This window comes from Candoia aspera, chromosome 1 (genome assembly GCF_035149785.1).
Source record: "Candoia aspera isolate rCanAsp1 chromosome 1, rCanAsp1.hap2, whole genome shotgun sequence".
NCBI classification, from domain to species: Eukaryota; Metazoa; Chordata; class Lepidosauria; order Squamata; family Boidae; genus Candoia; species Candoia aspera.
The window spans coordinates 187,237,384-187,252,770 of record NC_086153.1 but is presented as its reverse complement, the minus strand read 5'-3'; the positions used below and the strand labels follow the sequence as shown (position 1 = coordinate 187,252,770).

General features: G+C 40.8%; 1 protein-coding gene and 1 long non-coding RNA gene across 3 annotated transcripts in view; both read right to left on the bottom strand.

Moving 5' to 3' along the window:
- Positions 1-1,178: 1,178 nt before the first annotated feature.
- Positions 1,179-3,520, bottom strand: LOC134507454 (uncharacterized). The gene is made up of 2 exons (XR_010068909.1): positions 1,436-3,520; positions 1,179-1,309 (listed from the first exon to the last, which is right to left on the bottom strand). It is a non-coding gene; the product is annotated as an uncharacterized LOC134507454 (long non-coding RNA).
- An 82-nt stretch (positions 3,521-3,602) lies between these two features.
- The window catches only part of PDE1A (phosphodiesterase 1A), a 150,594-nt gene continuing 138,809 nt past the window's right edge, over positions 3,603-15,387 (bottom strand). For both annotated transcript variants that reach the window (XM_063318104.1, XM_063318105.1), the window contains exons 12-15: positions 13,022-13,145; positions 11,893-12,077; positions 5,772-5,885; positions 3,603-4,557 (exon numbers count right to left, since the gene is read on the bottom strand). In XM_063318104.1, the coding sequence (XP_063174174.1) occupies positions 5,815-5,885; positions 11,893-12,077; positions 13,022-13,145 (380 nt within the window). In that variant the 3' untranslated portion in view covers positions 3,603-4,557; positions 5,772-5,814. The remainder of the gene's footprint in view (positions 4,558-5,771; positions 5,886-11,892; positions 12,078-13,021; positions 13,146-15,387) is intronic.

Here is a 15,387-nt window from a genome sequence, read left to right as displayed (position 1 = left end):
ACGTTCTGTGATTCTGTGAATACAGCGTTCCCAACCCTAAATTTGCACTGCTGAAATTAAAAGGCTTGGGGTGAGGAGGAATGGACCATGGCCTCTCTTCAGTGCTAGAATTAACAATATAGGATTTTTTTTTAATAGGTGTTTCTGTTTCATCAGGATTTGGAGGTCTAGTGGTTTGGATGGCATGGATATTTATGGTACGATAAAGTTAAAATTAATGTGGACTTTAAAAAACATTTTATTAGATATGCCATATTGGGAATATATATATTGTCTTCTAGGAGGGGAAGGAAGAACCCTGGATTAACCATTAAGCAAAATAAGTATGTGCTTAGGGTACCTAGAGAAGGGGGGGCACCACAGAGTCTTTCCCCCTAGCAATCGTGCCCTTAATTCTTTCACTGCTACACTCAACTTTAGTTTTCAGCATTTATTGAGTCTTAATGTCTTGTCAGTTAAGCAGTGGAAGGGTTGGGGGGCACCATTGTTGGGCTTTGCTTAGGGCATCAGTTGGCCTTAATCCTGTCCTGCAAAGGAACGTAAATAGACCTTTTTGTCTCACATCTTCAAGGATCATGGAGGAACAGCAGAGATATACTGTACACGCAGAGGAAAGAGGAATGCTTGCTGGTTTCTCCCCTGATGTTTGTGCACTGGAATGAAAAGTCTGAAAAATTCTTCATGTGTATCAGTGGAATGTGCTTCTTAGCAATGGGGATCCTTTTTCCACTGCATGGAGGATTCCAGGTTTTTTCAGGAGAATGTATGAAGAATCCCCCTTCAGATCTTCAGCCACAGGCTGAAGGGGAATACTAGTAGTCCTCATTTAGCGACCACACTTGGGACCTGCAACTCTGTTGTTAAATGAGGTGGTCACTAAGTGAAACTGTGACTGTGCTTATGATTTTACTTCAGCTTTCCTTTGCTTTTCAGTCCTGTGAAGGTTATAAATGTGAGGATTGGTGGCAAAGTTACTTTCTCATCACCATCATAACTGTGAACGGTCACTGTATGAGGCAGTCACTAAGTAAGGACTACCTGTATTAGGGAAGACCCAACACCTGTCGCCCACACCCCATCACACATTCAGAAGGTGACCCTTTCCAAACTCTTCTGAAAGAATCGAGAGAGGATGTACAAAATGAGGCCAAGGCATAAGAATGAGTAACACTGAAAAATTACTGAATCACAAGGCACAGAAACCAATGGCAGTTTTATGGTACATCAGTATTGCTAAGCATAGATATAGGAAGTAACCAGATAGTTTTCATAATAGTAGCTCAGTATATCAACATGACCACGGAAGTGTCTACGGACAAATGCCGGCTCTTCGGCTTTGAAACAGAGATGAGCACCGCCCCCTAGAGTCGGACACGACTGGACTTAATGTCAAGGGAAACCTTTACCTTTACCTTATATCAACATAATATTTTACGAACATTGCTTTCCAATATAATTTATTTAGACATCTTATCATAGGCAACTACAGCAGAAAGAGGCCCCCCCATACATTCCATGAGGATTGCCACACTAAAAATTAATTTTTAAAAATGCAGAAATTATAATTCACATTTATATTACAGAGTATGCCGGAGATCTCCAGATAAATATATACAAAATAAAAGTTGGAAATTATATTCCTATATCTATTGAGCTATACTCTGAGCAGTGCAAGGTGAAAAGATCAGGCCACCATTTTAATTTCTCACAATGCTCCCTAAATTTTAAATATGGTAGACCTGCAATCATCCCAGTGAACAAATCTACTTATTGGTATAACTCATACTTGGTGGCCTTGGAAAGGATAACTGTACACTAACTATAAGTGTACAGAAAAGACCAGATGAGACAAGACCTATGCTGCATAAATCATCGCAAAACCAAATAACTAATCCTTAATGTGGTCCCAGTCCAACAGTAAAGTCAAGAGAAATTTAAAAGATCTGTGGAGGAAAAGCCTTCTTCCACTGAAGCCTGTCACAGTGTTTAAAAGGTAGCCTAAAGCTGAAACAAAACAGGAGAACCTGTAGAGAATGTGTAATTCTCTCCCCCACCACCCCCATTTTCTGGTCTGAAATGCTAATGAGCATGCCCTGCATCAGGGATTTTCACAGTATTTCAGTCCTACCCACAAGCAAATGAAATTGAAGAGCACGGTTTCAAATTAGGATTTTAAGACTTGCCACCATTCATACCTTGCTTGTTTTAATATTTGTGCCCAATAGTTTCAACCTAGTTCAACCTTCAACGTAAGGCAACATATAGGGGGAAAAAACCCAAACCAACTATGCAGAAAAACAAATCTTAATGGGATTCAACCCACTGTATTTTTTTTTCTCAGCAAAAAACAAACAAAAAAACCCACAAAACCCTGAGCTTAAGCTCAGTAGCTGCTGTCGTTTTTCATCTGTAGCATAAAAAGAAAATACAGTTTTCACTGTAAAATAAAGGCCACGTAATGTACACTCCTGGGCCTCAATGTTCTACAAGTGACAGCAGGTCAACTGCTTTTTTGGATGCTCGACATCATTGTCAGAGATTCTGTCCCAATAGATGCCAAGACAAATGCATTTAAAGAAACCGATTGTACACCTACCGGAGCCAGAAGCTGGCAGTTCTATGGAATTACAGCTGAAACTGCACCATATTTGGCAGAAAGTAATTGCCTTCCTTCCTGTCAGGCTCACGCTTTGCAAAGCTTTAATTGTAACCGCCCTACAAATTGGTGGCTGAGATGACTACAAGCATGCAGATGACCAAAAAAGAGAGAGGAAGAAAAAGAGAGATTAAGAGAGTAATCCTCTATATTTAAGGCATTATACGAGGGCTTCCAAAATAGAACTGGAGATCGCCTTGCTGTGGCTGGACAGTCCCATACAAGGAAGAGATCTCAAGAAACTCTCTTTCCCAGAAGAAGTGGATATCTCAATTTTGCACACAGGGCTCCGAATTTTCCTACAGGTATTTTCTTGAGTAATTCCTAGGACTGATGGAAGAATATATGCCTATGATTGAGGCACATCTCTCGCAGGTTCTTGAAGCAAACCATTCGTGATAATGGTGATTTTAATCATGGGAAAACAATTCTGTAAGAGCATGAAGACCCAGTGAATAAGCCAGATTCCTGGTGCCACTTGATAGCAGCGGCGTATGGGTGTATACGCATGACTGCGTATACATAGGCACATTCACATACAGGGCCAAAGAGAGGAAACGTTCAGTAGAAGTGTAAGGTACATTGTACAACATTTGAGACAGTTTTATTCTTCCACAGGTCATTCCCCTGTGGTATGGCACCCAGGAAACGCTAAATGCAAGCTCTGCCCTTTTTGACCGAAATAATCGCCACATGCTTTTTCCATTCCCGATGCACCCACCCAAAACTTCCTTTCAATCAAATAGCTGGTATTTAATACGCACAGCTCAGATTTGGCTTCTGTGACCCCTTTAACGTGAGTTTTATAACGGGACACCCATTGCTTTCTGGCCTCCCCAAAAGTATGGAATGCCACTAGCTCCAAAAGTGGGAAAAAAGCCTCAAGAAGCAGGCGGCCACTAGGTCCCTTTCAACTCTTCGGTTGCACTGCTGTCTCAGTGGGAAGGACAGAGAGGCCCTGGCTGACTATTGACAGGGTGAAAACAACTTAAGATGTATTTAAAAAGTCCACATATTCCCCTGGCATACTTACCAAGATAGTCTGAAGTACGAATGCTTAAAAAGAGACAAGCTCTTGGCCTATCTAGCTTAGTAAGCTTGGCTCTAGCGGCAGCAGTCCTCCAAGCTCCTAGAAAGAGGTCTCTCGCACAACCCTGATGCCTCAAGTCATTTCTCTCTGGCACCATGGTTTGCATCATGGACCCCCTACATGCAAAGCACATGCTCAGCTGCTAAGTCATGGCTTCTCCCGAGAGTCTGACGCAGCAACTGATCTTCTCATACAATCTGACCTAGCCTTGTTTCAATAGTTTTAAGTAGATATTTTTGTTCCCTTCAAAAATATGGCTGGTTAAGGAAAAGACCAGAGGTTCACCTCATTAGATGCCTATAAAACCATCACTACTTATTCAGGGGGCTTTCTACAACTCTTGATTTTTTTGGTGCAGCTTTTCTGAACCCTCTTCCCCATATTTCTATAAAAGCAGAAATCTGTACATCTGGATATGTCATTAATCAACATGACAGCAGAGAAGCAGCTTGCAGCTGTCTACACGAATTGCACCTTGAGATCCAGTCCATGGTCCTCTTAATCATCTCCAAGTGAGGCAATCCACTCATAGGAAGCTTCCACAAAGTCTCTGCTCATCCGGTGCTTCCTCCCTTTAGCAGTCATTCTATATGGCTGTGTGTGTGTGTGTGTGTCTAAGAATGATTTTGGCTGACGATGTATTCCAGCTAAGTTCAGGATAACAGAAGAACTGAAGAAGAAATCAAATAGGTTGGAATCTTGATAGCTGCAATCAATGCCTTGAATTACCAGCTCATCCTTTTGTGGTGATACATAGAAAAGATACCAGCCTTGTGGAAAATGAAAATGTTTTCTTGCTGTTCAGTTCATCCTGCAGTGGTATTAGAGAAGAGAAATTCTGGAGATTTGTTCTTGCATGAAATTTTAGGCATTTAACTAGAGACGAAGGATAAATTTGAGCATTTAGAAGGATATACAGTTCACTCCATACAAAAGGAAAACTTTTTTGTAAACTGAGATCTTAACACATGAGAGGTATAAGGGCAGAATTGTAAACAGTCCCCCGAGCACAGCAGCCTACTTTACCACCATATAAGATGGAAGGTTTGGCCTCACACTTCATGTTAACTCTGCTCTACTTCACAATGGTCTGTTGAGAAAAACACGTTGTTTTAAATTCTGGCATGAAACCAAAGTGAAGCAAAAGACATTATGACTCAGCATGATGTGTCAATTTGGTCTAGAGCAGTGCTTCTCAGCCTTGGCAACTTTAAGATGTGTGGACTTCAATTCCCAGAATTCCCCAGCTACCCATGTTGCCAAGGTTAAGAAACACTGCTCTAGAGTCTGTTGGAAAAAGAAAACAGAAAACTGAGGAACGGGGGAATGGTGGGTGGATTCTCCTGAGAAATTGAAAAAGACACGACATGCTGGGAAGAGCACTTAGTGCTGCACCATCTGGCCGCCTCCTTGAATGTGATGTCTTTCAGATAGGTGGGGAATTGGAACTGATGCTGGCTCGAATAATGGGTGGTTTGTACCTGGCCCAGAAGAAGTCAGGGAATCTGAAGGGACCCACTTGCAGAAGGATGTTTTCAAAACATACAAGCATAAAGGTGGCACTTTTTCCAGCTGACAGGAAGTCTGGTAGCACCATTTCCAACTAATACATTTTATTGAAGTCATCAGCTTTTGTGAGCTCATGAAATTCGTTAAAGTTAGAACAACCAAATGAAATGTGTTTGTTGGAAAAAGTGTCATCAAACTCCTCCTGTTTTTTTGCTACCATTGGCCATGGCTCTCCTCCTACAGAGGATAGAAGTATAAGCATAAAGTGTAGAGATAGTGAACCTGAATACAGATTATAAAATGCAAGCACCTGGATGCGGATGCGGATGAGGATGGAAAAACTTGAACCTAGCTTCATCCTTCCACTTGTGTGCAGAAATGTACCACAATGACTAGACCCTCAATATATTTCATTGTAAAAGTTCATTCTTGTAACAAAGTAAACCCTTCTCCTTTCAGAAGTACAGAGAAGAAAAGGAAGGTAACTGTGATTAGAGAAGAACTAGGATAATTTACCTCTTAGTCTGAAAATGAGCAGAAACAATTAAGTATCCTTGACCTAGCTGTGCAGGACAACCTGTTCTGGTTCTTTCAGTGGCCCTTCGGAATTCTCACTGAGATTCGGCTCACCTGAAATGGAAGAACAGACGCTGCTGAAAAAGGGACTGCATGCTGTTCATCTTAATTTGGTACTGTGTGGTCTGTGTGGCTCAGTGGTTAGAGCAGAGGAGCATGATCTGAGGCCCTGGCACAGGTTGTCCACAAAAGCCTTGAGTGTAGCCCCCAGAAAAGTATGGAAATTGCAAGAGATAAAGATGCAAGAGAACTTTATTCAAAGAACCAACTGCAAACTTCCCTGTTATCAGAGAAGAGACTCCCCTCTGACTAGTTCATAGGAAAGCTGTGAGAAGGAGAATCAGAAAGTCTCTACCTTAATATATATATGGAGATGTATTGCTTCTAACTGAATATGGTTCACTTGCTGAAGTTCTTGTACCTAATCCCATTCATCTCAGTATATCTTGCTAAGAAGAACCCTTTGAGAACTCTGCTTGGCAAAGAATCAGCTTTGGGGCAGGCAGCTACCAATGTGCTGATATTAGCTTTATTTAATTAAGCCTGAATTTAAATTAAATTAAGTTTTTGTCCTGGCTGCATGCATACTTTTGTTGAGGCTCCTCCCAATTTTTGGAATGTAGCCCTCGTCACACAATGCAGTGGCCACAGGAGGTTCAAGGAAATCATCCCTGAGGAAAGACAAAACAGCTGCTTGAGAACACAGCAAGGGGAGCTCTGGGGGAGCGGGGCTCACAGTCTCTTGGGAAAAACGTGGAACATGGGAGGAGGAATGGGAATAGGATGGAGCTCTTGAAAGAGAGCATGGCAGTGTGAGCTGGGACCTTAAATGGGAGAACTTCAGACTACAGAATTTTGTTTCAGGTCCTAGTTATATAAAGTAGATCAAACAGAAACAGACACCGCGTAGACCTAAAACTACTTTTATTAGAACAGCTATAGTAACAGCATCTTTCAAGTCTGAATGTGCTTCCCTTCATTCCTCTTTTATTTTCATGAGAATTGGGTGTGTGTGTGTATGCATTTCTGAGGTATTTTCATAAACCACTTTCTTGGCCTGGGTTCAAGTCTTGTTTATCTGATCATTGCCTTGGTAGAGGATCTTCCCTCTGTTCATCAAGGCCATCTTCTATACTCCTTACAAAATGGGACTGGATTGTATAGATTTGCATGTGTAAATATGTAATGTGAATGGGGAGAAAATAAAGATTCCCCAAAGTACCTTTTTGTCAGCATACTAATTTGGATTATATTTTTTCCTGAGATTTTACAGGTATAATTAATTTAAGGTGATGTCAGTTATATTAAATTCCATGTCTTGCTTGTGTACATCTCATAGCTTTTTCACATTATTTAAAAACAGTTTCAGCAGACTTGCCCCCCAACTTTTATGTAGAAAAGAAATGCCCAGATATTTCTACAGCTTCCCTTCCCTACCTTAGTACAGCTCTGAAAGCTACCTGAGTTGAGGAATCTTCACTGACAGAAGATCGTTGCTACATTTAAATCCTTTGGAGGATGTAATTTTCACTTGTCTGAAAACAATCAAATATATTTAAGATTGGGCAAATCACCTCATCAATTCAGTTCCAGGGCCCAGTTCTAAACTTACCAGGATATGATATGTTAAAGATAAATAAATACAATCTAAAGGACTGGTTTCCATCTACCAACAATTATTTCCCCAGAGATCAGCTATATAATGAACATTCCTTCCAGAATGCATCCAGATGCTTTTATTAGTTCTAATCCAAGCTAATTATTGTACTGCATTATCAAGAGCCTTCTCTCACACCGTGCTAGCAGCGTAACCTTCCAAGATAATGAAACACAATCTTCTGCAACTTCTCGTACTGGGATGCTTCTTCTGAAATTAATGTAAATTAACAGTGGAACCCAACTTGTCTTTTTAGTACAAATGACTTGGCTCAAGGGATTCTAATGATATTGAATGCCTGCAATTAAGGGGAGGTACTTTCTAATAGAAAGAGAATGGCTCAGCCACAAAAAGGTGGCACTCCTTACTATTTAGTTAGAAAAGGTTACCATGGTGTCTCAAAAGATTTGATATTCAGCAAATGACAAGACTGGAATTGTTTAATTCTCCGTGAAGAAGGTCTACTGATGTCAATGGGGCTTACTTTCAAATATGAAAAAGGTGAAAGGTCCCCTGTGCAAGCACTGAGTCTTGTCTGACCCTTTGGGGGATGCCGCTTTCGCAACGTTTTCTTGGCAGACTATAGTGGGGTGGTTTGCCATTGCCTTCCCCAGTCGTAATTACCTTTCCCCCAGCAAGCTGGGGGCTCATTTTACCGACCTCGGAAGGGTGAAAGGCTGAGTTGACCTGAGCCGGCTTCCCGAGAATCCAGCTTCCACTGGGATCGAACTCGGGTCGTGGGGAGAATTTTTGGTTGCAGTACTGCGGCCTACCACTCTGCACTACACGAGGCTCTTTCTTTCAAATATACTCAGCTAAATATGTCATTTTCATCACTTTTTTAAAAAAAAGTCTTATTGAACTCTATGCACAGATAACTAGTCGCATATAAAAACTGGTTTATGGACCCTTAGAGCAGATCCAAGGGCATGTAAAGACTTTTAAAGGAGAAGAGGAACTACAACAACCTAATATTGGATTTTGCTTATACTGTAGGAAATATTCCTCCTTCAGTACCAAGTTCTCCAAGGTAACTTACAAACACTTCAACTTTATAGTTTTTTTTTAAGATAAATGAGTAGTTAAAAATATACAGTATGGTTTTGAAAGAGCAGAAACTACAGAAATAAAATTAGATTAAAAAGTTGCTATTGCAGCATAACATTATTAGCAAGTGAATAACTTTAAATAAATTAAACAAGGAGGCCCGGGGGTGGGGTGGGTGGGAACACATCCTTGTTTGGCACTGAAAGGGAGCAAAGTAAATGGTAGGGATACATTCCAACCTGAGAGGCCACCACCAAAAAGGTCCACTTCTGCACTGCCACCTATCAAAACCCAGCATAGGGGGAAATCAAGGACAGGAACCTCTGAAGAGATCTAGGGCTCAGGTATAAAGATAACAGAAGAGCTTTTCCTTCAGTTATTGTAGCCCCGAGCTGTAATTATGCTGGCTACTTCTCACATACTGAAGAATACTTTTTTTTTGTGGTAGTACCTATGGCATAATTGGGCTTGAAACAAACATAATGTCCTATGAATCCAGAAATGGTGATAATGAATGCTAGGTGACTAAGTTGGTGGCTTTACCATTTAGTGGAATGTTCAGGTGCATTTCTTGATGTATATCCTCAGGTTTTTTGATATTCATAGGCAATTTAGCTGCAGTCTGAGATTCAGATGCACTGGGAAGAGACCTGAGAGGATGCACCTGAAGGCCTACAGAGATGTGGGATGGGTCTACTGAAAAGGGTGTTGCATCCCTGGTTTCCTGATTCTTCTCACTTGAGATCTTCGTTGGCCCTTCTGCTAACAGTAGGTCTGAGACATGCCTGCTTTATGCTTTTTTCTTTTCCTGCCCACCATCTCTTTGCACAGATTCTTCTACAGAAAGTGAACAACATGCAAACACATGTATTAGATTTCCTGTCATGGTGTGGCATTTTCCTAGGAAGTGTTCGGCCAATCTTTTTTTTTTAAAATAAAATTTTATTAAGTTTTAAGGCAAAAATAAAAGCATTATACAGAAGGGCTGAAACAATGCAAACAACAACAACAACAACTCCGAGTCCAACTTAAAAATAAATATGATCAAAAACTGTTCAAAAAACTAACTAAAGATTGAAGAATCCACCACCTTCAGATCACTGCTTTTCTGGTTTGGCAGGCTTATTAATACAGTTCATAGTTAACATGGCACACCCATAGTGATATCAGAATGCAAATTCCACCCTCAGGTACTTGTGCCTAAGGCCTGATGCAAGTACATAAGGTACAAGATCTGCATCAGGATGTGACGATGCAAGTTCTGTCACTCCCCCCCCCCACCGCTGCCGCCAATACTTGTGAATTAAACTAACCCACTTAGTATAAGATAACAGATCCAGACAAGATGCAGAAAGGAACAGAAGATTTGGGTGGGGTGGTATTTTGCTTTTCATTTGGGGGCCCAGAGAAATGAAATGGCTGAAGAACTGCAGATGGACAGTATACAGAGATTAACAGGAACTTAACTGAAGGTCAGACAGATAGATTGAAAATGAAGGGAGGGTAAGGATAAGAAAGTTACGGCTTTGGCAAAGCTGGAGGTTTGCAAGAAAGAGCAAAGCAGATTAGGAAGAGAACAGTAGAATACATCTGAGTCTCTGCTTCTCCCTTTCCCTTTGAGCAAACCTGCCTAACAGATTCTAGGAGAACACTGAAAAACAGAGAGCAGAGCAGCTGTCCCTCACCCACCCACCCACCCACCCCGGTCGCAAGCAATCTGATAGGCAGGACTTTCAAGGATGATAATATTTATTGACCCACTAATCTTGCTGGTATAAAAGCGCCTGTCACTCTAATCACCTCATTCTTTCCCCTCCAGCTGTGTCCGTTTAGAAAAAGAAAGCTGCAAAGTTATTTGAGGCAGCAAATCCAGAAAGTCCATGGGGTCTCCAAACTGCCTTGAAATCTCCCAGAAACTATCTGAAGGCACCAGATTCAGTTCTATGTCTGAGACGGGCTGAAAGATTCAGTCTGAAGATTTGATTCAGGAGGTGATTTCAGCAAATTCCTTTTGAATGGAATCACTTCTTTAAAGCTCTGCATGCCCCTAATAGTTATCCTTGACTAAAGACTTCTAAGTCCAGGATTTTTTTCCAGTACCAGAACCAAACAGACTTTCTAATCCTTACATATAAAAATTTCATTGGCTTAATTCAGACATTCTTACTGACAGCAGGATAATTTAAGTGGTGTCAAGGGGTGGGAGAAGAAAAATTTCGTAGCTGATACCCCTTCAGGGATCAGAAACCTCTGTGATCTACCGCATATCTTTGAAGGGCATCATATTTGCACAGGACATTAAAGCTGTTGATGGCTGATCCTGCTGCCCAGCCTCTGCTCAAACTCATCCAGCAAAGGAGAAATCTTACTACCTCACTTGATAATACTCCTGTGTCAAACTGCTCTTACTATTAAGACTTCTTTCTAACATTCAGTCAGAATCTACCTTCCTGCAGTTTATTATCTGTCATGTACCCTAGGATGTCAGATACTGTCTTGCTGGCTTATTCTGGCTGGTACCCTTTAAATAATTGAAGAATGTGATCATCTCTCTCCTTAGTTGTCCCTCTACCTCCACCCCCACCCCCAAGTAACTTTGCCCGGTCCCCTCAGTCTCTCCATGTAAAATTAGTTTCCAGATCTCTTCATCTTTCTTTTACCTTCTTTCCATCTTTTACAGCTTTTCTGAATCCCAGCACAGGAATCAAGTGGAGTCTGATCAATACAGAATATGATTTGAAAACTCCCTATGATTTGAAAACAATGTTTCTATTTATATTGCTTAAATTGCATTTGCCTTTTGGGCAGCCCCAAAAGCATATTCAGCTGATTTATATTCAGCTTGTCATTACAATCTCAAGATCCTTTTCACACATACTATTATCTGACCAGCTATTGGCCTAATACCTATGCATGTAATCAATTTTTCCAAATGAAAAACTTTTACATTTCTATTAAATTTAGATCTTTTTATTCTTAACTCACTTCTCTAACCTATATTCCAATCCAAATTTAATCTATCTCTGATATGCAAGATACATAGGTTCCCAAGATATGGACGCATACCATCTAGTGGCTTGAACATACAAATGCAGCCATATGAAGCATCTGACAAATAGCAGATTTGACTACAATTTTGCAAAAAGAAAGAAGAAGGAGAGAAAAAAAGAAAGAGTGTTGCTAGTTCACTGTACACACCGTGAGTAATTGCTAGACTGAAGCCACTGGTTCTCTCTCATGCATATGACCATTAGCAAATCTACTCTTGTTATCCAGGATGTCCAAGGTAGCACAACAAACACAGATGAAAGACGAGATTACATGACATTTTAGGGGAACTGGCAAGGGAAACCATACCTTTTTCTGCTAAATCTTTCCACCTGTCTTTGTTTTCCTGTATGGTCTGGAATAGGTTGTCCTTAAAGCTTCTTAAATCCACCATTGCCAAAGCATTTTCTGTGCAGGTCCCACCAACACATGCAGCATTTTTGATACTTATCCTTTTGTGCATATCAGTGCTGGTCCCTCCTGTACTATTTTCACTACAAAGAGGGGAAAGGGTTAGATTGGAATTAAGACTCCTTTACTGCATGGAAATACAAAAAACAAAACACACACAGTTTTGGTAAGACAAACTGTTATACCTCCTGAATGCAGAATTCAACTCAATTGGGCCCATTCATTCATTCATTCATTCATTCATTCATTCATTCTCATGATGCAGTCCTACACATATCTTACAGCAACCATTCTGACATGTTGCCCTCCATATGTGGAACTTCTGGGAGTTGTAACTAATATTTCTGGAGGACTACAAATGGGACCGGCTAGCCTAGAAACAAGCCTCACTGATTTCAATGATACTGACTTCCAGGAAAGAATACATAGCACGGAAGCAAAAATAAAATAAATTGAATTTAGAAGAATGAAGGCATCCACCAACTCCTGTAGTCCTTTCCCCCTTCTTAAATAAAGGAGCAGAGCTATTCATTCCAAATGTATTTCATGATATCAAATCAAAACATTCATCTTTGACTTCAGAGTTTTGGATGGTGACATGATGATAGATGAATAAATAAAGTACATGAAGAAAATATTTATAATATTTTACTAGTTCAGGAGAAATAATCAACACAGTAAAAAGTTTTTTCCATAATTTGCTCGAGATGCAAAAAAAAAAAAAACAGCCTTGAAATTATATGTGAATCCCACTCCCTCCTTTAATATTTTCTACATAACAATTTGGCTTTAGATTCCATGAACTGAATATTTTCTTTGTACACGTGCTACTCTATAATAAGCAAAAACACTCTGCGTCTATAGTAAGCAACACAACCTTCCATACATTCAGTTTCTGCCTTGGGTAGAATACACCAAACAATATGTAACAATTGTAAATATTGCCACTAGATGACAGTATTACACTAGGGTCAATGCAGTTTCCAATAATTAAAATGATTTAGGAGGGGGAAAAAAAACTTCAAACCTTGATGCTGTCACAAAGGTAGGACTTTCAGACTTTGATGCTTCCTCTATAAGAGGAAAAACTATTTTCTCCATGGAGTCAGTAAGGAGAGCAAATGTTGGTTTCACTATGAAATCAATGAAACCTGTAGAACAATGGTAAGGGTTGGGGGGTGGGGACAGAGAACAGTCAGAATGAAAAACTTGGCACCTGCTATGCTAGCACTGGGTAAACTAAACAGATACCAGTAGATGCAATCCATGGCAGGAGAGGAGGACACACAAAGCCACTGGAGGAACCCCCAGTAGCCCCATTTACAACAGTAGGAAATACCCAGGACATTCTGTGAATGGAAGGGCACTGAGATTCAGTGGAGGTGTTGTGCAAAAAATAAGGGATGAGAGACCCACCTCACCGACTTCTCCTGGCATGTTACAGAAGTTCCCCTCCTATTCTCCCAAGCAGCTTTTATGGGGATGGGGCGACCCAGGAAATAAAAAAATGGCAAAAATCCCTTCCCGTCCAAATGCTTCAAATAGTCAGAACTTCACTACACATTGCTCTGGATCCAACCAATGTGCTCTTTGAAAATCAAATTATTTCATTTGTCCTCTGTGTGTAGTAAGCTCTGTTAAAAGGGTTTGGTTGTATTTTGCTCATAATGCAGAGAAGAAAGGGGGGTGGGTGAGGAATGGGTAAGCCAGTGTAGCTAGTTCTGCAGAAGTGAATCTAAGATGCCATCCTATACACGAGATGCCTTGTCACAGTTGCCTCCAACTTGATAGACTTATTTTATTCTGAATTTAATGTGCTATAGGCCCAGGACTATGATTTTCATCCTAACCCACAAGATGAAGTCCTAGTCAAAAAGAAGTCAACCTTTTGTATTTATAGCTTCTCATTTTCCTAATCAGGTAATTATTCTATATGTCTTCTCTCTAAAAATGCACTGAATGAAGAAAAGCACAGAGTTGGCCAGTAATGATCAGAGTTTATTTCATTGTTTTGTTTCTCAACTCAGCCAGTTTTTATGTAGCATCCCCTTCTGCACGTTTCATCTGAAATGAATGCCACTGAATTCCATGACAGTGACTCTCGGATAATTCTGCTTTATGCTAACTTTGTTTGTTTGCTTGCTTGCTTGTTTGTAGGGCTTATAGGGCTCTGATCTGCTAACTCTGAGTTGTGTACAATTCCCCACCATGTAATTGAGATAAAACACACAATTAAGTGAAACAGAAACTAAAAGTGTTCCTATGGAAGTGGGAGGCATGGCTAAAAACCTTAGCCGTAGAATGGAAATACCCCTCTCCAGCCAAGAGGCCATGACAACAATCTGGTCTCCTTGATTCAGTGGAACAACCAGGTTGTCACCAGCTTTGGAGAAACCAGAAGGGAAGAGGCAGATTGCACACTGAGGCCATACTCTGCTGGAAGAGGGGGCAGAAATTTTTAAAGGTGTGTTTCCATGGCCCTCAAAGATGACAGCCTCTAATTGAGGGAATGGTATGAAAGAATGTAGACTCTGCCTTGGGAGGGGAACAATGAACCATTAAGGGATGAGAAAAGATTACTCAGTCATGAGAAGGAGGAGAACATGAGAAAGAAACTCAAAATAACCCTGCCTGGATTGTCTTTGGTATAAGATGTGGCAGAGAGAAACTGACAGGCTTTCAAGATGATGTTACAATACCCTACAATAATTTTTAAAAAATCCTAAAATCCCTGCTCCTTCTGTTTCATGACTTTGCTAACCTTGAAGGTCTGACAGACACATAGCAAGCCCTGCTCGATCTTATTGGGAGAAGATGATTCTGCAGATACCCATGCCTCAGACTCTGAAGGGCATTAAAGGGGCATTCCTACCCAGGGGGCTGCATTCTGAACTAGCAATAGCTTCCAAATGCTCTTCAAAAGCAGCCCTACTTAGAATGCATTACAATAGTCCAATCAGGAGGTGACAAAGGCAGGCCTGCCATTCCAGGAATAGATGGAACTGAGCAAAGGTCCTCTTAGCCACATCTGTTAGCTGTTCAAGCAGGAACTATGTATCTAAGAAGTCTTCCAAATTGCAAACCAAATCCATCTGGGGGAATGCAACCCCATTCAGAGTAATGATGATATCTCACTGAAAATAGCTGTCCTTTGAACCCAGAGCCACACTGTCTTACTGCAACTGAGTCTCAATCTGTTCCTCCCCATCCAGACCCCGACAGCTTTCAAACTTCTGCACAGCACTTCAGCAGCACCACTCAGCCAGGATCAAGATGTACAGTTGGGTATCATCAGCCGACCAATGACTCCAATGATCTCATCGAAAAGCTTCATGTAGATGTTGAATAGCAGTGGAGAATATGTAGAGCCCTGAGGCATGGCCCACACTTAAG